This window comes from Lycorma delicatula, chromosome 4 (genome assembly GCF_047948215.1).
Source record: "Lycorma delicatula isolate Av1 chromosome 4, ASM4794821v1, whole genome shotgun sequence".
NCBI lineage: Eukaryota > Metazoa > Arthropoda > Insecta > Hemiptera > Fulgoridae > Lycorma > Lycorma delicatula.
In genome coordinates, this window is record NC_134458.1 from 34,230,185 (window position 1) to 34,255,784 (window position 25,600).

Consider the following 25,600-nt stretch of genomic DNA (forward strand, 5'->3'; position numbering starts at 1 on the left):
AATACTTAAATCCGATAAAATATGTTTCTTCTGACTAAAACATTTGCTGATAAAATGTCTATATTGTTATAAGGATCAGATGTGTTGATTTTACAGCATGAAACACTAAGATTTTGCTTAAATAATTAACATTTCCAAATATAAATTACTTTTTATTTTGGATGGCTAGCAGATTACCACTTTTAACTGCTCATTAAAAAATAATTTTTGGCACATGTTTTTTTTTGCTTGAATACTTTTTGTGCAGCAACATCCATCCATAGACTGCTTCAAAAAACTGCAGTTTTTTAAATAAGGTAAAACATTCAAATCGATACTAGGTGGTGAGATAACCATTAACATACATTCCTTAACTAAATCAAGAAATGTGAGTAAAAGTATTACTTGAATCTAGATAAATTAAAAGCAAATTAGTATCAGCAAAGTAGTTTACCTAATGTATAACAATGAACTATGTTTGAAATATGTCTCTGGTATATCCTATTTAGAAAGGTAAACAGAATTAAAGTCATAATCCTAACTTTTCGTACATACAATGAAAAAATTATTACAATTCTGAATTACTACACATACTTGTGTGTACACAGTATTCAGGTTGTAAATGCTTCTTCACCAGTGATGCAGATAAAATTTTTATAAAATGTAATTTTTTATTTAGCCAAATTTGCTTCTGACAATAGTAGTATCATAGAACAGGTATTAGATAACAGATCAAAAACAACTGATTTTTTACAAAAAAATAGAAGGATTATGGTGATAAAATAAGAATTACTATTGAAAATTAACTTTTTAATGAATACAACCAACACTGAAAACCTGTACTTTGACATTTTTAATTAATTGTTATAATACAAAGAAAAAATGGAGCAAAACAAAGACAAATGCACTGATCTGGGGCACACCTTTATTTATCTTTGGTCCACTTCATTGATTCTCAATATGTGTATAAAATGAGATTTCAGGACATATTAATTTTCTTTAGTATAATTATTAACAGTATGGGAGACATCCATTATTAACCACAGTATTATCTGCTAATTTAATATGTAACTATTTTGACAGATTACTCCAGAGCAGCGGCGCCAGATATAATTTCAATAAGTTCCCTAGTAATTACAGCTTGTCTTGTTCTGTTAAATGTTAATGTCAATTTATCAATCATTTCACCTAAAATAAAAAATAAATCATCATTAATTTGAATCATACTGACAATAACAATTTATTACACATAACCAATTTTAACAGGTTCACAATTAATTTCAATTTTTACATTTTAGGTAATAAACAATCAATATATTATTCCACAACTTAAAAAGAGCTGTATAATAATAAATTTAAAAAAATAGAAAAGGTACTACATTTAAGTATTAAGAATTAATGACAAATGTTTTATAGTAAGGGTTTTCTACACAGAAAGAAAATTATTACCAGTTTAAACCTATTTATTATTAATAAACTAAAAAAAAAGAAAATTATTGTCGGTTGTCAAAAATAAATAACAGAGAGCAGCAGGCCATTTCCTGATATACTTTCCAAGCTTCCTCTGCTGTTTTAGCAAAGGACCATACTACTCCTTACTCACCCTTATTATCAAATATTACCTACTACTCTCCTGTAGTTTTACATCCCAATCGTTCAACCCCACACAGTTTTGTGAGGTTGAAATCATCTCTCATAGTGATTCCATAGACAACTGACCTCTGAAGTTAGTCTCATCTCAGGGATAAAGAAACGGTTATATCACACCTTTAAAGTGGTATAATGGAACCAGCAGCCACCATTGTCACTGTTAGCACACCAACAGTGTACCAATCTGTTGGTCCATATCAACATTAAAATTGAAGACACATTAATCATTTTAAAAGGAACCAAAGAGGGTAAAACTAGATTCATGGCATTTAAACTGCAGAAGAAAAGAGCTATTATTTTTGGAAAATTTTGAGGACTCTGGTGGCTTATCTGCTTCAACTGAAATTCTACCACTCAGCTGCTGAAATATATTAAGTGTTGTATAGCCTATGCATCAGGTTGTGGATAAAACTTAAAATAGTTAATAAGGTTACAAGGAGGGAAGAATTTAGCTAGAATGATATACAGGATCATCATTAACACTTTGAGCACTAATCCCATCATTTGATGAAATGACGATACTAGTACTAGTAGGATTTAGGGTTATGTAAAGAGATAGTGAAAGCTTTAGTAAAAATATTATTCTTGCCTAATACAGATTCATTTAAAATAGATAAAAATTATGCTGTTCTTTTGTTTTAGTTTTAAATAGTGTACTAAAAACAGAGGTGACCAACTTGTTACATGTGTGTAAAGTTACCATACTGTACAGCTAACTCAAAGAAATATATGGTATAGTTAACAATTTCTAAGAAAGGTCACATTCCATTCCGCTCCCATACCACCTCATAAACCAACATACTATGAATTAGATGCCACCCCCTATAAAAACCTTAAAAATAAAATTATGTATAATTTATATCGGTGATTGTAGAAATGGAATCGCTCACTACAAGTAACATGACCTGAGGCTCGTAGCTCGTAACTAACCAGGGGAAGTTCAGTATGTAGTTAGTTAACAAAATAGCTGGTTGCAAAGAATTGATATTTCTAAAAAATTTTTATGAACGAATAAGATCATTTTAGACAAAACACAGCAGTTGACATTACATAAGTAGTGAATGAAATCAAAACAAATGAAAAATATATTAAATGAAAATAATTACCTGCATTCTTGCTGGCATTATCCATAGCAGTCATACGCGATGACTGCTCACTGCATGCACTTTCCTTCATGGTATAAAATAACAAAGAAGCTAGCGAAAATTCCAAATAACTGTTAATAACATCTGCATCAAGAGAATCATATACATTCAATTTAGGAGCGGCCTCAACAGCAGCAGCACTGAACAATGGAAGTTCTGATGTAGCATAAGACACAACGGATCTACATAAAAAAAAAAAAAGAATTGCACTAAGAAATAAATTACTGCTTTCACTTTTCAACTGTGATAAGGCCAGCACCAGATTTACTTTTTATAAATATAGTTCCCTCAATAATGGTTTTGCAAGTTTCATCCCTGCAACTTACAGGAAACATCAAACATTTTGCATAATACTTAAGTGCAAGTTTAGTTACTAAAATCATCTAAAGACAAATCAGTCATTTGAAAAAATATAATTTAAACAGAATCATGAAAACTCAAACAACTGCTGTATGTTATTAAATTTTGTCATTATTTAAAAAACTGCATCCAAGGCAAAAATAGCCAATTATTAAATTTCCTGGAAGAAAATAATTTAATGTTCAATAAATAATTGTTCTTTTTAACACACACAAAAAAATTGATAAATGTTATTTTATACAAAGTGTATCACAAAGTTCTCTTGGGACTTTCACAACCTCTTCTACTCATGAAAATAATGGAAAAAATTCTTATAAACACGTTCTAAAATGCTAGGGCTAATAGAAGCTTTCACTCAGATCTCAGCTACCTCAGTGAAATGAGGTCAATAACGTTAATTAAGGGGCAGAAGTAGTGATTCCTTATGGTTTTTTACCTGAAGAATCGAATAAAAGAGGTCGACCGATACATTTTGCACACTAGCATGCTACATGGAGACAAAAGGTACTATCAAGTTGGGCATGACAGCCCCCTCTCATGAGTTGGGCACATGATAGCTAAAATCCCCCTCTACAAACCTGTGATAATACGCTGAAATCTGTTTACCAGTTTGTTTTCAGTAGCAGTTAAAATGTCAACACGGGGCAGTGATCAAATTTTTAACAGCAGAAATGATGAATTCTATGAATATTTTTCATCATTTAAAAGTGATTTATGGTTGTGAAATTGTTGACAGGAGTACTGTGAATAGGTGGGCATTGAAATTTCATGAATGTGAAGTAACAATTGAGACGCTCCTCGCAGCAGACGACTAGTTTTTGTGACTGAAAAAAACATCGAAAGGAGGTGGACAATTTGCCTTAAAGTGACCGGTGAATCACCCAGTAATACATCGCTATTCAGTTAGACATATCTAACGAACGAGTAGGCCATATTATCGAGCAATTGGGTCACCGTAAAATCTGTGCATGATGAGAACCACGAAAACTGACACGAACACAAGCGTCGTGGCGAAGAGCTTTTACAGCACTATCGTGCCAAAGGAAACAACTTCCTTTTCAATATTATGACCAGGGATGAGAGTTGGGCACATCATTATGACCTGGAAGAAAAAAAGCAAAGCATAGAATACAGATATTACAAATCACCAAAATTCAAAACTCAAGTCTCGGCAAATAAACTCCTTTTGATGGTGTTCTGAACGGTACATTCAGAACAGAACATCTTAACAGACGTTAAGACGCCTCAGACGATGAGTATGTCGCGTTCAAAGACCACCATGCCCATAATCTTGCAACTTGACAATGAGCGGGCTCACACATTAATGCCCCTACAGAGGCTCTCTGCAAGCTGAAGTTTGAGCCTATTTCGCATCTGCCATATTCGGCTCCATGCAACTTCCACTTCTTTCCTCATCACAAGAAGGATCTCAAAGGTAATCATTACACCACCGACGATGAGGTGAAGGAAGCTGTGAAAAAAGATGCCTGACGTTTTCAATGATAGAATGCAAAAACTTGTCACACATTTAGAAAAGTGTATCAGTGTAAGCAGGGATTATATTGAAAAGTATGTTTATTTAGAAAAAATACACTAAAGTGCATTATGTGTACAAGTTTATAATAAATATTCGAAAATGATCCTGCCATTTGCAACAAATTTCTTGGTATGCTTCTGTACTGCTTTTGTTGCTCTTTTTAGTTCAGGACTGTCCTTCAGTTGCTCAGTCACATCCATAATGTGGACAATTAATTCCTCATGAGTGTATTTTTGTTTTGTATACAATATTTTTCATTCATCCCCAGATGCAAAAATCTAAAGGCGTTAGATCAGGTGATCTTGGTGGCCAGGAATGTGGATCTTTATGACCAATCCATTTCTCAGGGAAATGATTTAAGTGAGTGGAAACAACACAAGAGAAGTGGGGAGGTGCGCCATCATGCTGGATGTATACTCTGTGCCTCAGCACTGGAGGAACATCTTCAAGCAACTGCGACAATTCTCCTTGAAAAAAGTGCAAGTAGACCTCAGTATTCAAGCGGCCAGGTAATATGAATGGTCCAAACAGCTGATTGTGAAGAAGAACATACCACACATTGATGATAAGTCAGAGTTGAAAATTGCATTTCACCATTTCATAAGGATTTACTTCTATCCACATATCCTCATTGCATAAATAGTTGATGTCATCTCGAGTAAAATTTGTTTCATCGGTGAATAAAACATAATTGTAGAGTAGTCAACTTGTATTCCACCAGTGCAGAACTCAAAGTGAAGCAGACCATCTCCTGGGTGTAGATGTTGAACTGGCCATTTATAAGGATAAAGCTCGTTTTGTTTACGTGTTTTCCAAACTACCGAATGCAAAGCTCCGATCCACTTAGAAAGACGTCATGTACTAACGCCTAGACTGCATCGATAATTTCATCAATAACAGCGTCATATTAGACAGATCGTTTGTAGCTTGTACAAGTACTAGGTAGTGAACCTGTTTTCCAAAGATTTTGAAAAATTGTGCTAATTGTTTTGGGATCTGGAATCCTGCAATTCAGAAAACATTTCATATTTTAATGCAGCAGCTGTAACATTACCACTACAAATACCCAAAACGAATACCATATCAGTGTATTCCTCTATTGTAAATAAGTATGACATTACTTTAATGGCAAATTGATCACGTTCAAACTAAAATTCACAGAAACAATGGCACAGTTCACAGAACCTGATATACTTAATGTACCTTACAGAATGATTTAAACACTAATACAGTATTGCGCATTGTTAATCAACTGTTGTTATTTTATTGCCAACTTTGAAATAATCATTTTTTAAATTATTTATTGTATTTCTAACATAAATAAAAAATTATTATCCACATAATTTTTATATTACAACTGTGTAATTTCCAGTTTTAAAAAATTTTTAACAATGAATTTTGTTTTTACAGATTTTTCACATAAGCAAAAAAGAATTTGGTTTTTGTTTACATTTAATAAGTACTTTTTTGAAAAATTAAAATTTTTCTAACTTTTCTTTGCTTTATTCAATTTATCTTATAGCATTTTGTTCAGAATTAAATTCTCTACCAGTTTTAATTAAAATTTTTACCTGTTTATACCCATTTAACAAAGTTATTGTATGTCAAACATAAAAAAACAGGGTTTTTTACCCTAATTTAATGGTTTTCACCCCTGATTTCTAAAAACTACTGCAGATATGGTTCTGGGACCTATATTATTCAATTTTTCAGGTAAAAAACGATAATAAATCACTAATTCTGCCCCTTAATTTATGTTCCAAAAATAAATTTCAGTACAACCTTATTTCACCGGGATAGCTGAAATCTAAGCAAAATAAATATTTCACCAGCCGTAACTTGCAAACGAAATGTTTTACGACATATGCTTCTATGAACCTTTTCTAATATTTTCACAAGTAGAATAGGTTATGAAAATCCTGGGAGATCTTTGTGATACACCTGTATGTATTTAAAAGTTATGATTTCATAGAGAAAATGGTCCATTAGTGATCAATGAAACCCTTTAACTACAAGACCTAAAATTTTTGCTACGCTCTACAACTAATGAATGGCATCCAAAATCGAACTGAATAAAATACATAATTTAAATTAAATTCAAGCACATCAATTTTCTCAGTAAACAAATGTAAAAATATATATAATTTTTTTTGAAATTTCAAATAATTCATTATTAACATGTTTGACTATTGTGTTAATAAAATTTAATATTATGTGAAATATAAATTGCCAAAACAGTCATTAGATAAGTTAAATTTAGGATATTTATAAGAATCGATTTTCATGTCATCTCTCATCTTTAGCTGGTAATGAATTCTATAATTACATTACGTGATCTGGTGGTTCATTATTTTATATTTTTGTTTAAATTTATAAATTTTATTTTTTATTTTTTCTTCAAGTATATCCAATTTTTATTACAAGACTGCCTAAAAAGGAGTGTAATGTTCTTAGGGTGTATGTAGTTTATTCCACCGTAGCAGCTCAACGGCCAAACTGATTTAGATGTATGACCCCATACTGGAATCCTTACGTTACAGTACGTGTTGTAGGCTATATGAGTATATGTATGTTTAATTGTAACTAAAAGGCCACAAAGGATCATATATACAATTGATAATATATATATATATTGATAATATATATTATATACATATATATTCATATATACAAATTGATAATCGATAGTATTTTTTTCAGTATCGATTTATTTGTATCAAAAATAATAGTTATGTTTTAAGATCTGCTACGATACTGAAATAAATTATGGTAGTAAAATTTATTAATTTATTTTCTATTATTATTACTGCTGTTATTATTGTTTATAAACATTTTATGATTCTTTGACAGCCAGTATGTTCGATCAAGTAAGCATGTTCTTTCTTCTTGCTCTTATTTGTTGGTGTTGCTTCTTCTTACTTACTGTTCATAAACATTTAAGAAAAAACAAATCATATGATTTTTTTATGGGCAGTATGTTCGATCATGTAAGCATGTTCTTTTTACTGCTAAATATTAACTAATAATCCCTTTCTTTTATTAATAATTTCAATAATAAATAAATAAAAATAATCTACGCTTAAAAATTAAATGAAATAACCTATAAATTAATTGACAACGAACTGCTTCTGGTGGGAGTCGTGGAGAGAGCCATGTGCAGCCACCTGGCACACCACTATTGGTCTGCTCTGCACCACAATTTTATTGCTTAATATTAACCAATAACCCCTTTCTTTTATTAATAAAATTTAATAAATAAGTAAATAAAAATAATTATGCTAAGACATTAAATAATCTGTAAATTAACTGACAATGGACTGCTTCTAGCAGGAGAGTTTTGGAGTGAGCCATGTACAGGCGTCTAACACACCACCATTTGTCCGTTTTGTGCCAAAAATTCATTGCTATATATTAACTAATAATCCCTTTCTTTTATTTACACGACTGCCCAAAAAGGAGTGCAATGTATTTAGGGTGTACGTATGTTTGTTCCATTGTAGCTCGTAGAATCGATTTAGACATATGACCCAGTGTTGGAATCCTTACATTATCGGGAGTGTCATAGGCTGTATGAATATGTATATACACACTTATGTTTAAATAAATTTAAAAAAACTGAAAAAATCTTATCAAATGAATGAGTCATTTTTTAATAACTTGCATCTCATGTATGAGATACAAGGTTTCCAAATGTTCAGAATGAAGCACCAAGATGCAAGTTATTCATTAACGACTCATTTATCTGACAGCTTTTTTTCAAATCTATCATTTGATAGATCAAATGATCAATTTTATTCATTTAACTAGTGTTTTTACGAGACTGCCCAAAAATGAGTGCAACTGTTATTGTTTATACATGTATTTATGTACATTAGTTTCACTGTAGCAGCTCAATGGCTGAACAGATTTAGAGGTATGACTACGCATTGGAATCCTTTGTTACCACGAGTGTCATAGGCTATATATATAGATTTAAAAAATTTGAAGAAAAAAATGTTACCCGCACACTCTTCAATTACCCTATATTAAATACATGCATGGCAATATCTTTCATCCCCATAAACTTGGAGTATTTCTCTTTCATTTATCACAGTTCATTTCTCTACAATGCTACCATTTAAAACCATACTATTATTTTACAGATATACTATAATTATGTTACACAAAGTAGTTGAGTTTTAAATCTTTAATATTTTAAAAACACCTTAAATTTCTTTTATTTTCAAAGCAATTTTTTTTTTATTAATACATAAGTTCAAAGGCTGTTAAATTTCAATTCACTCAAGGAAATTCTACTAAGAATATTTCTTTTCTGAACAATCCTTAACACATTCACCATGGATTGGCACACCTATGAGCTGAAACAATAAATTCATATAGGTTGCTTCAGTACACCAGTGCACCGCTAGGCTAGATATTATGTTTGATAGGCATTTCAGCACATTGGTGTACTGAATAACCCAATTATTTTAAATCTATTTCACTACTTGCTGTCTTACAATAATGACACAAGTTTGGTTATATCGGCTCTAGGGAATGATTATTAGTCTACATTTGTTACAGGCGTTCATTCTGACTTCCAAGCAAGTAGCTGTGTAGAAATAGGCACGACTTCAAAATTAAAAAAAATTCTCTTAAAAATATTTTATTTTTATTATATTTTATTGAGTAAGCTTAATTATAATCATAGACAAATAACACCAGAAAACATAATTATAGAATAAGAAAAAAATTAAATCTTGAATTACACTGAATTATTGAAATTTTCCATTGCTAGGATATGCTGTTTCACATATGAAATTAACAGATTCTTATTATAATTTACATTACATACATTGTATCAAATCTGAAAATATTTTTAGACAAAAATTATGCAAGTACTTAATCATAAAGAACTACTTCTAAAATAGAAAAAAGGTACTTTCTGATTAAACGGAGGCTCCCTGTTTTCAGAAGGAAGAATGATGTTTTTAAAAAAATTCAAACATCTGGTTAGATTATATTAATCTAACCAAACTTAACACCTACACTCGCTAACATTCACTTACTAGTCAAGGTTAGTGAGCAAAGCGTAGGTTAAGTTTGGTTAGATTATATTTATTTATTATATAAAAGCAAACATTACACAAAAAATTACACACAGTATAGGACTTTATTTATATGCACAACCTAACAGCTGCAGTGTGCTGTGTTATAATGGCCTCTGTTTAATCAGAAAGTACTGAAAAAGATATAAGTGCACAATAATCAAATAAAAGCTAGAACAAACCACTAATATATTATGTTTACATTATTATAATACTAAAGAACTTACAAATGAATTGTAACAAAAAAATTTGAATTATATAAGAATTTAAAGTTGCTTATTTGTGTCAAAATATTTCTAAAACAGAGGAAAATACTCATTGAATTAAAGTCACAAATACCTGGAAATTTCAGTGTACATTATTAAAACATTGTAAACAGGAATGAAGTTTATCAGGACACTGCATGTAGAATGTAGCAACTTTTTTCATCTATAAGATTCCATGCTTCTTCCCATACTGTTCGTACAGTTTTTTATAACAATGCCGCCATCTTCTGTGAAATGCTCATATTTGTCCAGATGATTTCTCTGAATGATGGCCTGTCTTCTTGTTGATAATAAGATTTCATATTATGGTTTCTGAATCAGACATTAGCTTTTTAATAATAACAATTATGAAATATAAAAGTGAAATTATTTTTCCATTAAAGAATTTTTGGTGTAACATATTTTGAAAACACCAGTTCCAAAAATAAGCTCCATTGCTACTTTTCTGTACCACTTTATGGTTTTTCTTAACTTAGAACAGTATGCACAGTCAACTGATCAGAAAGATCTACACCTTTCCTAACTTTGTTATAGGTTAAAATACAATCTGGTTTACTTATTACATTCTCAAATCTGCTTCATTTGTTTAATTCCACCATCTTTCCTTTATGTTCAGTACATGAAGTCATCATTAAAACTTACCTTTTATCTGTCCATCCATCTGACTACTAACCTTTATTATCTGCAATATAACTTCACTTTTTTGGCTTTTTTTTAATAAAATATTAAAATATATAAGAACGTCTTCCTTTACAAAAACTCTTAGGTAAACATGTGTAAAAATTGTGTCCATAAAGTAACCTTCCTTCATCTAACAAGCCTTCTGTAATTTCAGTTGATATTCTGTGACCATGGCCACTGTTTTGAGTAACTTCTGCTGTTTTTCCTGCATAAATAATTATATTATAGAAATATCCAGATGGCAGACACAGTTTATACAGCTTTATCCCATACTTATAACTTTTTTGGGGAATTACTGTCAAAAAATAAGTCTTCCTCTCCATGGAATCATACTCACATCAATTAATAATTCTTTCTCTGGTTTTTAATGGCTCGAAAATTACTTTGTAACATATTTAATTAGACAGAGTTGCTATCTTAAAAATCCTACTACTACCACTGTCATTTTCATTGTTGGCAAAATGCCAGTGGTTTAAAATTGCAATAAATCTGTCTTTGGGCATCATTATTTTTATGAAAGCATTTGCAAACATATCATTTGACCAGTACATGCATATATATATCTGGCAAGTGATCTATGCCCATCAGCATAACAATTGTAAGAAATATTTTCATTTCATTCACCTTAATCGATCCATTTAAATAACTTTTTATGTTTTCTGGCTTCTTTACTCAAACATTGATTAGTGAAATGATTAGTTTCACTAACAACCTAATATATCATCTGATAAAAACATGGTAAACAGCTCAAATAGCTTTTCTGTTGAAATGTCAGATCTTAAGTATTGGTCATCATCTTGAAACTCCAGGAAGGAATTTACGTTTAAATCAGTAATAGGAGACCAATCAAGACTGTTTATTATAGCTTCATCTCTACTTGACTCTGACGTATGGGAGTTACGTGAATAATATGAATCACTTACCATGTTTTCCAGATAATCCCGGTACTTGTCAGTGTTGTCAGAAAAATCTTTATTGGTAGATGCGTAGACAGAAGCGCTGGTGCTCAGATTAGCAGTTAAAGTGATGGTCTGAGTAGTAACTGTAACACACAACTGAATTCCTGATGTACTGTGTTCAGAAGAATCTGCAGGATTATTTTCTTCAAGATTAGATGTTAACTTGACAGACTCAATGTTACCCAGCAGATAAATATGAAATTGGTATTGTGATCTGATTATTTTCAACGTCAGGTTCTTCATCATTCGATGATGACAACAAACCTAATTTTTTCATCATCAGCGCACTTTGACAGACACAAATAATTTTTCATTAAGGCATCTTTATTCTATAAAATTAAAAAAAATTAATAAAAAATCACAAAACCAAAGAAAAAAACAATCGAAACAAAAGCATAGACTAATCATGTCCGGTAGGCAAATATGATCGACATCAAGATTGCTAATAAGTAACGGCATGCAGGTGTTCCACTTCCCCACCACTTCTAACTTGCCTGTGTACTGCTAAGTGATTTGGTATAAAAAAATAGCCAGCACAGCACATCCGAGTACCGATACAGTTCTTTTGTAGGTTGGAGCACAAAACAGGTGTGCCGACAGTTTTTTTTGGGATAAAACATAGAAATTTCATAAATCTAAAATAAATGACTAATAAGTATAAAATTTCAGATATATATATTTTTTAAAACTAGAGACATCTAGTGTGAAGACTGTTCGTGGCATTAAACATATTTCTATTAGAAGCAGGAAAATAATGTGCCGGCAGAACATGATAAGAAAGAAAACTCTTTATTTTTCCCAACTTCCCATTAATTATATTTACATCATCCTGTGTAATCTATACTCTGTAACAGGCTGGATAAAATTTTATTTCAAGAATAAAAATCAGTCATTTTTAAATAACATTGAAATTCCAAATTAAAATACTAGCTTGTCAAATAAAATGAATAAAATATCTAGATACATAAAATATAGTGCTACAATAATATAAGTCTGAAAACAACATAAAGTAACAGTAGTGCACATCATATCAACATCAAAATTGTTTAATTAGTTTTATCGGTGTTGAGGATTGACAACCATGCTTAATTTCAGAATTTTTAAAACAACTTAAGAAATTTGGGAATTTTTTAAACACTACGAGACATCAGTGAATGTTAGGAATTTTGGTTGATTTCCCATACTTTAAAGTAAAACCTATACACGTACCTGTGAAGAAATATTACTAATAATAAAATGAACCCTGATGGGATATAAATAAAACAATATAAAAAGTATTAATAAAAAAAATTAGTAAAGGAAACAAACTGAAAAACTTACTTAATAAATAAAACTGTATCATTCACCTGAATTTATTGTAAACAATCTTTCCTGATGAAAAATTATGTTTGCTTATCTCTAAAGCAATCTTTGATGCATCCAAAAAGGTAGGTGGCCTACGTCCGACCTCACTTGCAACAAGAGCTATATTCTTACCATACAATCTGAAAAAAATAAAAATAGCAAGTCAAATAATTTAACTGGGAAAACATAAATTCAATTATAATATGTAGGTAATATCTTCTAAGAAGGTGCAGAACAGCATGACATACTACACTGGAAAAAGAAGCTCAAACCATCACTGCTTTCATACAATATGAATTTATTTTTTAAATTCAGAAATCAAGAAAATGTTAAAAAAATTAAAATTTGTTGAAGAATGTTTATTCAGTCCACTTAACTAAAACAATTTATATTTACAATCCAGATTTTTAGCATAGATTGTTATCTTTACTATATAACTTTATTTTAAGTGTTCTGAATCTACTTTCATTGTAACTTTAAAAACCATAATTTTGGGTTATATTTTTATAATCCTTATTTCATCTTAGTGTTGTCTTCTGTACAACTAAAACCTTCTGTTGTAATGTACTGTGATAAACTGCCACTTTAAATTGCGATAGTCAAAATGATTTAAATGATAGCACAAGATAATCTTTTTCTATAAACACTGGCACTAAGTACATTATCTATTTTTTTGTATCGATGAAAATTTGTTTATTACTGTTATCTTCTACTTTTACTGCATATTTTATAGTTAAATTCATTCCATGAATTAAATATAATGCCATCTTACATATAGTTATTTAAAAACTTACATCGTAAAGTTAACTAATCCAGATTTAAAAAGTTTGAGTATTAAGTACACCATTATATCCTCTAAATTCTTCAAGTACATTTAATAAACCGCATTTATCGACTGCTATGGTCATGTTGACATAGTCTATGTTAATTATATTTTTACAGTTCAGAATGTTTTAAAAGCTTCTTCTTTTTTTTTTACTTAGTATAACAAAAAAAGAATAAACTTTTTATACAATACAGTCTGTTATAAGTTCATTTTTTACTTTTTTCTTTTAGTTTTAGCAAAGAAAATTAATGCTTCTCGGTTACATACATTATATTCCCTTTTATTAATTGTTATAATTAAATTTAATATTTAATTAGCTTTTTGACTTATTGTATTGTTTACATATACTTTTTCTGTATTACTATTTCCATACGTTAGAAAACAATAATCATTAATGAAACAGATTAAAATAGATTTGATTGGAAGAAAATATTGCAAAACACTGTTTCTTCTTCTTAATTGTTTCCTTTGTAATTTTTTAAGTATGGATTTAAAGAATAATTTTTGAAAATAATTTTCCTGGAACAAGAAAATTGTTTATTGTAATGTTTAGCTGCCAGAAATGTTCATAAGGTCTGAACAGAACTCATAAAACAGTGAGTCTTAGCTTCAAATTCTATGATGAATATTTTGAAAAATTGCATATTCCTCTATTTTTAGAAAATAATTAATTTACATATCCTTAGTAAATTTTTAAGTGTTTTACAAAGTGAAAATTTAATGCAAACAGTATATATTCACATTTATTATTTAAAATTTTGTGTTCACAAATTTAAAGTATTTGTGAATTTTATTATCACAATCAGAGAAGTCGCTGATGATGGTATATCAATTGGTTCATACCATGAAATGTTTTTGGATGTTTTGGGTATGAAATGTGACAGCAAAACTTGTTTCAAAATTGTTGAATTTCGAACAAAAACAGCGGCGAATGGAAGTTTCTCAGGAGTCGCTAAATGAAGTCAGCAACAATGCAGAACTACTGAAATGTGTCATAACAGGTGATGAAACATGAGTTTACAGATATGATGTCAAAACTAAGGATCAACGCTGTTTGCATGAAGCAATCCGAAAAAAATGCCCGGATTTGTGGTGAAACAATTCATGGATTTTGCACCACGATAATGTGCCTGCTCACACTTCATTGCTTGTTCATTAATTTTTAGCCAAAAACAACACTGTAATGATACCCCAGCCACCATATTCGCCAGCCATGGCCCAGTGTGGCTTTTTCTATTCCCAAAAATAAAGAGCTTAAAGGGCTGTTGTTTTACAAGCATAGATGAGATTAAAAACAAATAGCTGAAAGAGACACTATTCCAAAGATCGAGTTCCAGAAGTGTTTCAGGGATTGGAAAAAGCGCTGGCTAAGTATATAATATCTAATGAGGACTATTTTGAATGGGATAACATTGACATAGACGAATAAATAAAATTTTCTTTCTAAAAAACAAAAATTCTTGTTACTTTTTGAACACACCTCGTATGTACAAAAACACTTTGAAATATGATATAATTGAAAAAAATTATGTATGCAGCACATATTAATTGGTTAATTTGCTTTTGTGTGGAATGCAGTAAAGCATTCAACATTAAATTCAATATCAGAATCGCAGCTGATTTCTAGGCCAGAATTATTTAGAACAGAAATTCTAACTCTTATAAACTCTGTGACCCATTACATATTAATAAACACAATAAATAAAGAATTCCTGGTGAAGTATATGCATGTTATAAAATGAAATATAAAATAATAACTTGACATGGTTTTCTTTGTTTACACACAAACATGTGTGTAAATGAAATCTAGAAGTATACAACTAAATCTCTAAAGAGAAATACAACTTTGTTTTAAACCATGATGCACCCTTTCTAGAGGTTATTTTAGACTCAACAAATGCAAGAACTAGTAATTGAAGCTGGGAGACTAGTAGAAAATGTCCTTATATAAACTAAAATCAAGTAAATGAGGATAAGCATCGTCTGTAGGATTTTCAGGAAAGATGCTGGTAGATATGTTCAATGTGTCCAAACAATCCAATATATTAATTTCATTATACTTATTTTTATAAAACATATTTAAATCCAACATTTGGAAGGATTTTTCCTAGAAATACTTCAAAATTTAAAAAAAAGGGAATAAGGTTTGAGAAGACAGGGATGCAAAATTGCTGCCTCATGCACTGCAGAAGCACCAAAAAGAACTGAAAAAAGAGAACATGTGGGCAAGAATTGACAACCTACTGCAAATTTACCTTTTATAACTATTTAGAATTACCTATAATACTTTAGACAAATATTGCACATTCAACAGACAACAAAAGAATGCTTATGTGTTCTAAAACTCTGTAGACAGTGGCATTTTAGGAGTATCCCTATTGTAATGACTTCATATCTGCAGACAATGGCTGGTGCCTTTCCACCTCGACTATGTTTAGTCAACAGTTTATTTTTAATATGCAATTATGACTATAACTCCCTTTATAATAAAATTTTTGACTATCATTATACAGTACGTATCACAAAGTTCTCCTGGGACTTTCATAACCTATTCTACTCATGAAATTAATAAAGTTCATATATGTTTTAAAATGCTTTGTTTGCGAGTTATAGCTAGTGAAAAATTTGATCAGATTTCAGCTACCCTGGTGAAATGAGGTCGTACTGAAATTTTTAGGATGTTAATTAAGGGCCAGAATTAGTGATTACTTATAGTTTTTTATCTGAAAAATAAAATAGGTCATAGAACCATATCTGTAGTAGTTTTTGAGATATTTGAGAAAATCAATAAATTGGGGTAAAAAACCTGTTTTTTATGTTTGACATACAAACTTGGTAAAATGGGTAATAAACAGATAAAATTTGTAGAGAAATTAATTCTGAACAAAATGATATAAGATAAGCAGAATAAAACAAAGAAAAGTTGGAAAATTTCAAATTTTATTTAGAAACAGTACATTATTACATTTGTCAGAAAAGTACTGATTTAATGTAAACAAAAATCAAATTCTTTTTTGGTGATGTGAAAAATTTGTTAAAAAATTAAAAATAAAACTGGAAATTACACTACAATTGTAAAATAAAAATTACTTAGATAATCTTTTTATTAATGTCAGAGACACAATAAATTATTTGAAAAATTATTATTTCAAAGTTTGCAATAAAATACAACTGATCAACAATGCACAGTACTATATTAATATTTAAATCATTCTGTAAGGTACATTAAGTACTGTGAACTGTGCCATAGTTTCTGTAAATTTTAGTTTGAACATGATCAGTCTGTCACTGAAGTAATGCCATACTTATTTACAACATATGCTGATATGGTATTCATTTTGGGTGTGTGTAATGGTAATGATAAGTTGCTGTTGTAGAATATGAAATACGTTTTCCGAATCGCAGAATTCCAGATCCCTAACAATTAGCATGACTTTTTGCAATTTTTGGGAAACAAGTTCACTACCTAGTATTTGTACCAACTATGAAAAAATCTGTCCAACATGATGGTGTTATTGATGCAGTTCAGCACAGTCCAGGCTCAGTACATGATGTCTTTCTAATCACAGTTTCACATTCAATGGTTTGGAGGACACTTAAACAAAACAAGTTTTATACTTGTAGTTCTAGTTTTATGTTGTAGTTCAACATCTACATGTTGAACTGACAATTAATACACTGAACTGACTTTATGATACACTGTTGATAGACTGTTTATGTTGAACACAGGAGGTCTGCTTCACTTGGAGTTCTGCAATTGGTGGAATACAAATAGACAACCCTACCAAGTATGTTATGTTCACTGACAAGGCAAATTCTACTCCAGATGGCGTCAACAACTTACACAACGAGCATAATGCGCAGCAGAAGTAAATCCTCATGAAACGTTGGAAGGCAATTTTCAACTCCAATTTTTCATCAATGTATGATGCGGCCTTCTTTACAATCAGCTGTTTGGACCATTCATATTACCTGCCCTTTTACATGCTTAGGTCTACCTGCACTTTCTTCAAAAAACATTGCCACAGCTGCTGAAGATGTTCCTCTACTGCTGAGATGCAAAGTATACTTCCAGCACGATGGCACACCTCCCCACTTCTCTTGTGCCATTTCCATTCAATTTAATCATTATTTTCCTGAGAAATGGATCAGTCATGGAGGTCCATATTTCTGGCTACCAAGATCGCTTATCTTTAGATTTTTGCGTTTGGGAATAGATGAAAAATATTGTATACAATATTTTGTAAATATATTTACATATATTTTGTATATATAAAAAACAAAAATACATTCTCGTGAAGAATTAATTGTCCACATTGTGGATATGGCTGACTAACTGAAGGACAGCCCTGGAAAACTAAAAAGAGGAACAGAAGCATTACGGAAGTGTGCTAAGAAATGTGTTTAAAACAGCGGGCTCATTTTTGAAAATTTTTTGTTTATAAGTAAAATTTGATTTTTTCTAACTTTTACTCATTTTATTCAACTTATATTATACCTTTTTTTTTCAGAATTAAATACTCTACAAGTTTTGTTTATAAGTTTCTATGTGTTTATTACTCATTTAACAATGTTATTATATGTCAAACATTAAAAACAGGGTTTTTTTAACCTAATTTATAGGTTTTCACCCCAGATTTCTGAAAAAGTACTGCAGATATGGTCCTGTGACCTATTTTATTCGATTTTTTAGGTGAAACCCCCTATGAAATCACTAAATCTTCCCCTTAACTAACATCCTAAAAATTTCAGTACAAACTCATGTCACCAGGGTAGCTGAAATCTGAGCAAAATCTTTTACTAGCTGTAACTCGCATATGAAGCATTTTAGGACATATGTTTATATGAACTTTTTCCATTATTTTCAAGAGTAGAATAGGTTACTGAAATTCCAAGGAGAACTTTGTGATATACCCTGTTTTTGTTTTTTGTCTTCAGTCATTTGACTGGTTTGATGGAGATTCCCAATCTAGTGTCAGTCGTTTCATTTCAGTATACTCCCTACATCTTACATCCTGTACACCCTGTTAGAGCACATTACAATGAAGAATTTGAATATTTTTGTTTAAACACAGATTTAACTAGTTTTATTGTTACAAGACTATAGATTGTCAAAACTTTAGTTATATTTTTCACTCATTGTCATGCTTTTTCCAGTGAATATTTGAAAACAATCCATTAAAGATAGGGTAAACTAAATTGTAAAGCCAAACAGCAGAAAGAAATGAGTGACTAAAGAAGTATACAGCCAGAACAATAACAGAAGAGACAAGAGCAGGAAAAGTCCAACAGTCTCTTGACTATCCCTAAATGATTCCTTTAAACTTAAATAAACTATTTAACTTTCAATAAGTGTAAATGAAATAACTATGTAAATTAAAAATTTTGAATATTATGGGCTGTGAAATCAGTCTGTTCAGAGGATTCCAGTTAGAAGAAAACTAAAACAAATGAATCTTAAAATAGAAAAAGATTTTTAAATCTAACAGTAATAAAATATAAATTATTAAAAAATAAATAAGCAGTAACTTTTTCTGTTTCATATTGTATTTTCTACCACTAAAACATTATAATAATATAAGATTCAACTGAATAATGTCACTACAAATACTTTATTTCAGTAAAAAACATACTGTCATTATACTGTCCCGATTCTGCTACATTAAAAAAAATAAAATATAATGAAGTACTCATCAATCTATTACAATTTCAATTTGCGAGTGACAAAATATACTTATGCTTAACCAACTGCTTCGGTTAATTTTTAGTCGGTTGTATACATCTACATAATTAAAAAAAAGTGTTTAAAATGAAATAATTTACAACTAGTAAAAGAATGTAAAATATGATTTACTAACACTTAAGTACTAATCGAATATATTATTCTTCCAAAGATATTTTTTTAAACAAGTAACAAATCAGTATGATAAAATCTAATAATTTATAATAAATATGACAAGGAGTAACTAATACCATTTCCTGCAATAAATAAGTAATAAAGAAAATTAAATCTTAAGAAACGAGTACCAATCACTTTTAATGTTATAAAATGCTCATAAGTTGCAAAGTTTAATGGGAATATGAACCTCAATTTTTCTAAAAAATATTTATCTTGATAGCATAAACAGTCATTTATCATATAATATTTTGTCTCAGGATTGTGCCCCTAAAGCAAAAATGTTTTTAAAGTTCGGAGAAGAGCAGGTCGAATATAATTATTCCTAAAATATGTTGCTGATCATAGAAATAAGAAATAAATTCACAGAACTTGAGAATGTTACACTTCCTTTCATTTACAATTTACAGGTAACACTATGAGGATACACTCGCTGTCTGCCCAAACTAAATTCAGATATAAACATGAATGTAATTATTCAAATATAAATTATAATATAAAATTCAAAACTGAAGATGATCTAAGAACTTGAAAGATGTTTTCTGACTAGTGAACATTTTGAATCGATTGCCAATTAATTTATCATTGATAAGTTAAATATCTGTGATCTTTATCAGGTAATTGATATTTCTGGTAACACCACCAAAGGACACACTTACACGTGATTACCTTTTATTTGCATTCTTTTGGCGAATTAGTTTATAGCTCATTATCATTTACGTAATAAATTAAATTGTTTGTTACCTTTGAAGAATAGCTTTAGATTTATCTCCGATGCAAATAATCTGTGTATTTCTACCATCTCCTTCCAACTGGGATCTAATTGCTCGAGCTACTTGAGTGTGGACACCACCACAAAGACCACGGTCTGAAGTGACAGCAACAAGTAACTTCCGAGATGATTTATCATCAACAGGATCCTCAGGTACTTCAGCTTTATGAAAGAATAACTACAAAATAAAACCAAAGATTAGGTATAGACACTTTTAATAGTTTAAGTGACTTAACATTAAATATTATGGAAGTGTTGGCATTACACAGAACACACTGACCTGATCTATGTAATGCATGAAAACAAGAAATTCAATGAATTTATGCTAAAGCAATGGTAATCAAATCAAGCTACAAATATAAGCCTATATCCTCTAAAATAAAAAGGCAGTCTGTAAATAGATTTTCGTACTGCTCAAGCCTTAACAATGCCTTATCAAACATTTCTGAAAATAGAGTTACCATTAAATATTTTTTATGTCAAAATAATAATCAAGATTTTAATATCACCGCTTACCTTAGCACCTTCACCGTATGGTCGAGCTTGCCTCAAATCACGTTCAGCTCTTGAATATTTTGCAGCTGACACCATCTTCATTGACTGAGTAATTTTCTGAATATTTTTCACTGACTTCAGACGTATTGAAATAGCTTTAAGAGTGGCCATACCACGAGCCGGTTGAACCTGCTGTGGAGTAGCATTTTTGCTAGAAAAAAATAAAAAATGTTAACATTATTACTGAATCACAACATATAACATAGGTAAAAACATGTTATAATTGTTACTGACCAGGGAGATGAATGGACAAGCTACACAAACACTGTAAATTAATCTGTAATCTAATAATTTAGGGAGCAGAATATGTCTGAATGCGAAAACGTGGTTCAGGGGAAATTTCATGGAACTTTTTACCAGTCATAAAAAATATAAATCACAACAAAAAATATCAACTGATGTTGTATTACATCAGTAATACATCATTCTTACGATTATTAACAAGAATAATTGATCTTTTTTCAAGTTTTGAAAAGAAACATTTATCCTATTGAGTATTAGGCATAATAAGAGCAAAGGTAGCAACGTCATTCCTAGTGTGTGATAACTCATACACTCAAATCGCGACAGGCAAAGAATGTATTACTCATAATATGCATTGTGGTCACCAGTGTATGTGTGTGAGTGCATATCGTCTCCTCTCTACTGCACTATTCATTTAGTTGTTTTTGGGTAGGCAATAGTGTTTCTTTGTTTTTATTAGTTGGCCAGTTGCAAGCAAATTGTTTTCTTTAATAGTGCAACTCATCACATACAATAAATCGGTTGGTAAAACAATAAACCCTCGCCTTTTGAAAAAATTTCTGACAAAAAAAATTGTTTGGGGGAAATTTCTAAACATTTTCTGATCCCATACTAATAATAAACATCAAAAACATGTAAAGGAGCATTATCATCACATTGGCACTACACACACTAGCCACTAAAAATTTTGTTACATGTTAGTGTAGATTTAATTTGAAACATGACCTGTAAAGGAACAGAATAACAGCTAAACTGGTAGCAACACCATTTCACTAAAGCACATACAGCATTCCTTTTATTACAATTTCTTTCCCTGTAGATATTTCTAGGTCATGTTTCTAACACAGGAAAATTTTTCAATACTCTTGACCCACCTATATGAGTGCTGGGGACGACTACACCGACATACAAAAAGGTTTTCTGCTTCTGAAATTCAGTATTATATGAGACTATACGGTCATAAAATCTATCTCATGGTCGCTATGCTCTTAAACTCAGTGCCCCTCTTAAATTAACAAAATATTGTTGCATTTAAAAAAATTTTTTTCTCTACACACATTCTATTTGCAAAAACAGTATCAGAAAACGTCAAAAAATCACTGCAATTAAATAAAAAATGCAATATAGAGATATTCAATCACTGTTTTTCAAAATGAGTTTTATCTTCTGAGGCAAGTAAAAATGTATATTGTATGTAAAATGTTTTTGTAATAATGTATAAATAAAGGGGGATCAAGATCACTTGCTATACAAGCACCCCTGCCTTCCTTATTTACAGAAAATTGAAATACTGTGAAGTTCTAATTTTTTTTTCTTCAAAAATAGTAGAAAAGTAAAAAAACATAAAAAATACTCCTAGTATCAAAGAATCTGAGCCCTCCTTTATAACCCCTTCAATGTGAATAACTGAACAGTTAAAACAAAAATAAATTAATTAATGAATGCAGTGAGAAAAAAGCACGACTGATGAAAAAAAATAAAAATAAAAAAATGTCCTTTGAGTTCATAGCGAAGGAATGCATTACTTTCAGCACCAACTGAATAAGAAAATAATCAGAGATGTTCTAACTGTGACAATCTAATCTTTGATGTTCTAACTGACCTTGACAAATTTTAAATAATCTTTAGTATAAGTGACAGTCTTCTCAAATTTTTTTCTTTTTATATTACTTCATTAATATTTATTTCTCACAAAATAGTTTTTTTTTCTTAACATTCCAAAAATACTATGCATTACTCATTTATTATTAAAAATATTTTACAGTATAATGCACAGTTCAAAAAAGAAGTATAATTTGTATAATGCACTTAAAAAAAGTCACATTACCTAGGATAAATAATTCTTAAAATCACGCAATTCTCTCACCATGCTCTTTTTAAATACTGTCAGTATACGGTGGAGGTATATTCGTTATATAATAAACACTTCAGTCACCTACCATACAAACTACTAAACATACTCCTCTAAGGAAGAAAAAACTGGTCACTTACTTCATTATCTTGGCTTAGTACTCCTCTAATGTACTGTTTGGATTTTTTGATGATATAGTAATGAGGTTTAAAATTGTCTTGGGCAAACAACTTTGCCATACTTATTTGCTGCACACGATCATATTTTCTTATCAGAAGTAAGGATGCAGTAAATGTTAGTTTTTAGGTAACTAATCAAGCTTAAATCTCAAGAACAACAAAAATGATCAAATACTGCTGTCATTAATGGGATAAAGGAAAAATGTAATTAACATATAAAAATTGTCAATTATTGAACAAATAACTAACTTAAAATGTTATACTGAATCTCAATTTCACTTCTCTATAATGTCGTAATTAGGCATGAATTTGTGGATTCAATTTACAGTTACACACTAAATATATGCTATGGTACATACCTAATTAGGTAATCTTATTTTACTTCACTGTAACCAAATCGCTAAGAAAATAATTAACAGCAAATAATTATCAAACCCAATAATTATAGTATTGATTACAGATACAAAAATAAGTTTTAAGCATTTATACTTTTACTTGTAATATAAAATTCTTAAAAATATCCAAGTTAGCAAGATTAATAGAATTTACCTCTGAACTAGAAAGCTCTATAATTATCTTTAGTTCAACTATAAACGTTATTTCTCAAAAATCGAGATGATCATGAGCAGCTTAAATGATAGGTTTCAACATACGAACACGATTTATAATTTTGCAAACCTGAAAGAAAGCGATACCTCAAACCAGCCAAATAAAGGTATTGAATGAATTGAAATGAAATAATCAACTAATAATACAGTTAAAAGTAAATTAAGTAGAATTAGGATAAAATTACTAAGCGTGAATAACGTATAAAACCAACATTTTATTTAAAACAGGAATAAAGCACAATCTGCAAGGAGCTCTAAAACCGTAGGGGCCAACCCGAACCGGAGCAAATCAATCGCTGACCTTACTTAAATACAACCTACAAGATAAATAGCCTACCAGTAAAGAACAATCAAACACATGTAAGTAAAACTATGGGAAAAAAAACGTAAAGGAATGGTCAAACCTAATTTGTACTTACTAAATTGTTAGAAGGGCTTGCTTTCCACCGAACATTATTTATCTTGAACAACCTTCACACCGTGGAAAGGATGATGAAGAAAATGGCAAGCTGATTACGAAGCAGTGATGTAGTCTAGCAGATGATAGTAAAATTTACTTAATTCAAAATTTACACTAAATGAATAATTTTTCAAATTAAGTGTTACAAACTAGTTACGAAATTTAAATGTATTTCTTCTAAAAATCTATTTGATTAAATTGCTATTTTTTTCTATTTATTCCGAAATATGTAAAATACCAGTTTCATGAAAAAAAAGTATTTTATTATATTAATTATGCAAAATACTTCAAATAAGTTATAACGAAAACTTTGACGGGTAGTTTTTATTTATTATCAATGACGATTAGTATTTACAGGTGCAAAAAAATCTCAGGTTTCATAAAGTGAAAAATTAAACGACTAATATTTAAAAATGAGGTTCGTGAAATGAAATATTTAGTATAAAACTGAAAAACTTAGTATAAATCTATTTACTTTCGGTAAAGGAAGAGCAGGATTTAAATGTTCCAATTATGGAAATTTAAATTGCAAAAACTAATTTTTAACAAGTCCAAAAACATGATTATCAATAGACCTGATGAGTTGTGATAAAATAATTTTTTTTCTAAAAATTAATAACAAAGATTAATGAAAGCTGTATTTATAAAATTTAGGGAAGTTAACTAAATTCTTCAACTAAACTAAATTTGCTTTCTAGGCTGATTTGTACTACATGTTCACCCAGTTATTGTAATTTAAATAACACTACTTCATGTGCACTCAAAACTATTTTACCAAAAAATATTCATTCAAAAATTGAGCTTTTTGCAAATCAAATAATGTATTCTTTCCTCTTTTTTTATATAGAGTAAATCTTACTTAGCTTCATCATAAATAAATCACCTGTTGACACATTTCATATATATTCCATTTTTACAATTACTTCCTCAACCATTAAAGAATAAAAATCATAAGAACTACAACCAATTATCATTTCAAATTTAATTTATTGACCCCCACTATTCATTACCGAAGAATTGCAGTTCAGCCCACTATCAACTGTATTACTATGAATTTCGTTAACATATGATAAAATATCCACTTCTGTACAAGAAATGTTTTGTTTGAACTACATAAATCTGCCACACTGTGTCTGTCAGGATTATTAAATTAGAAAATGGATGTTGGAATTACGGTTGTATTGTATAGTGCTAAAATATT

At 30.0% G+C, this 25,600-nt stretch overlaps 1 protein-coding gene across 1 annotated transcript; it reads right to left on the reverse strand.

The window, feature by feature from the left end:
- Positions 1-774: 774 nt before the first annotated feature.
- Positions 775-24,501, reverse strand: ATPsyngamma (ATP synthase, gamma subunit). The gene is made up of 6 exons (XM_075362643.1): positions 24,359-24,501; positions 21,019-21,208; positions 20,475-20,680; positions 13,011-13,148; positions 2,736-2,956; positions 775-1,167 (listed from the first exon to the last, which is right to left on the reverse strand). The coding sequence occupies exons 1-6, from the start codon at positions 24,391-24,393 to the stop codon at positions 1,064-1,066; spliced, it is 894 nt and encodes a 297-aa protein (XP_075218758.1). The 5' UTR covers positions 24,394-24,501; the 3' UTR covers positions 775-1,063.
- Between the last annotated feature and the right edge of the window lie 1,099 nt (positions 24,502-25,600).

Bases quoted from the DNA above. Each gene is read 5' to 3' on its own strand.
- ATPsyngamma (XM_075362643.1), bottom strand. From the start codon at position 24,393: ATGTTCGGTGGAAAGCAAGCCCTTCTAACAATTTA. The intron at 13,149-20,474 runs GTAACAAACAAT...TATTTTTTTCAG, and splicing joins TCTAAAGCTATTCTTCAAAG to ATTGTATGGTAAGAATATAG. The intron at 1,168-2,735 runs GTAATTATTTTC...TTTTTATTTTAG, and splicing joins TAATGCCAGCAAGAATGCAG to GTGAAATGATTGATAAATTG.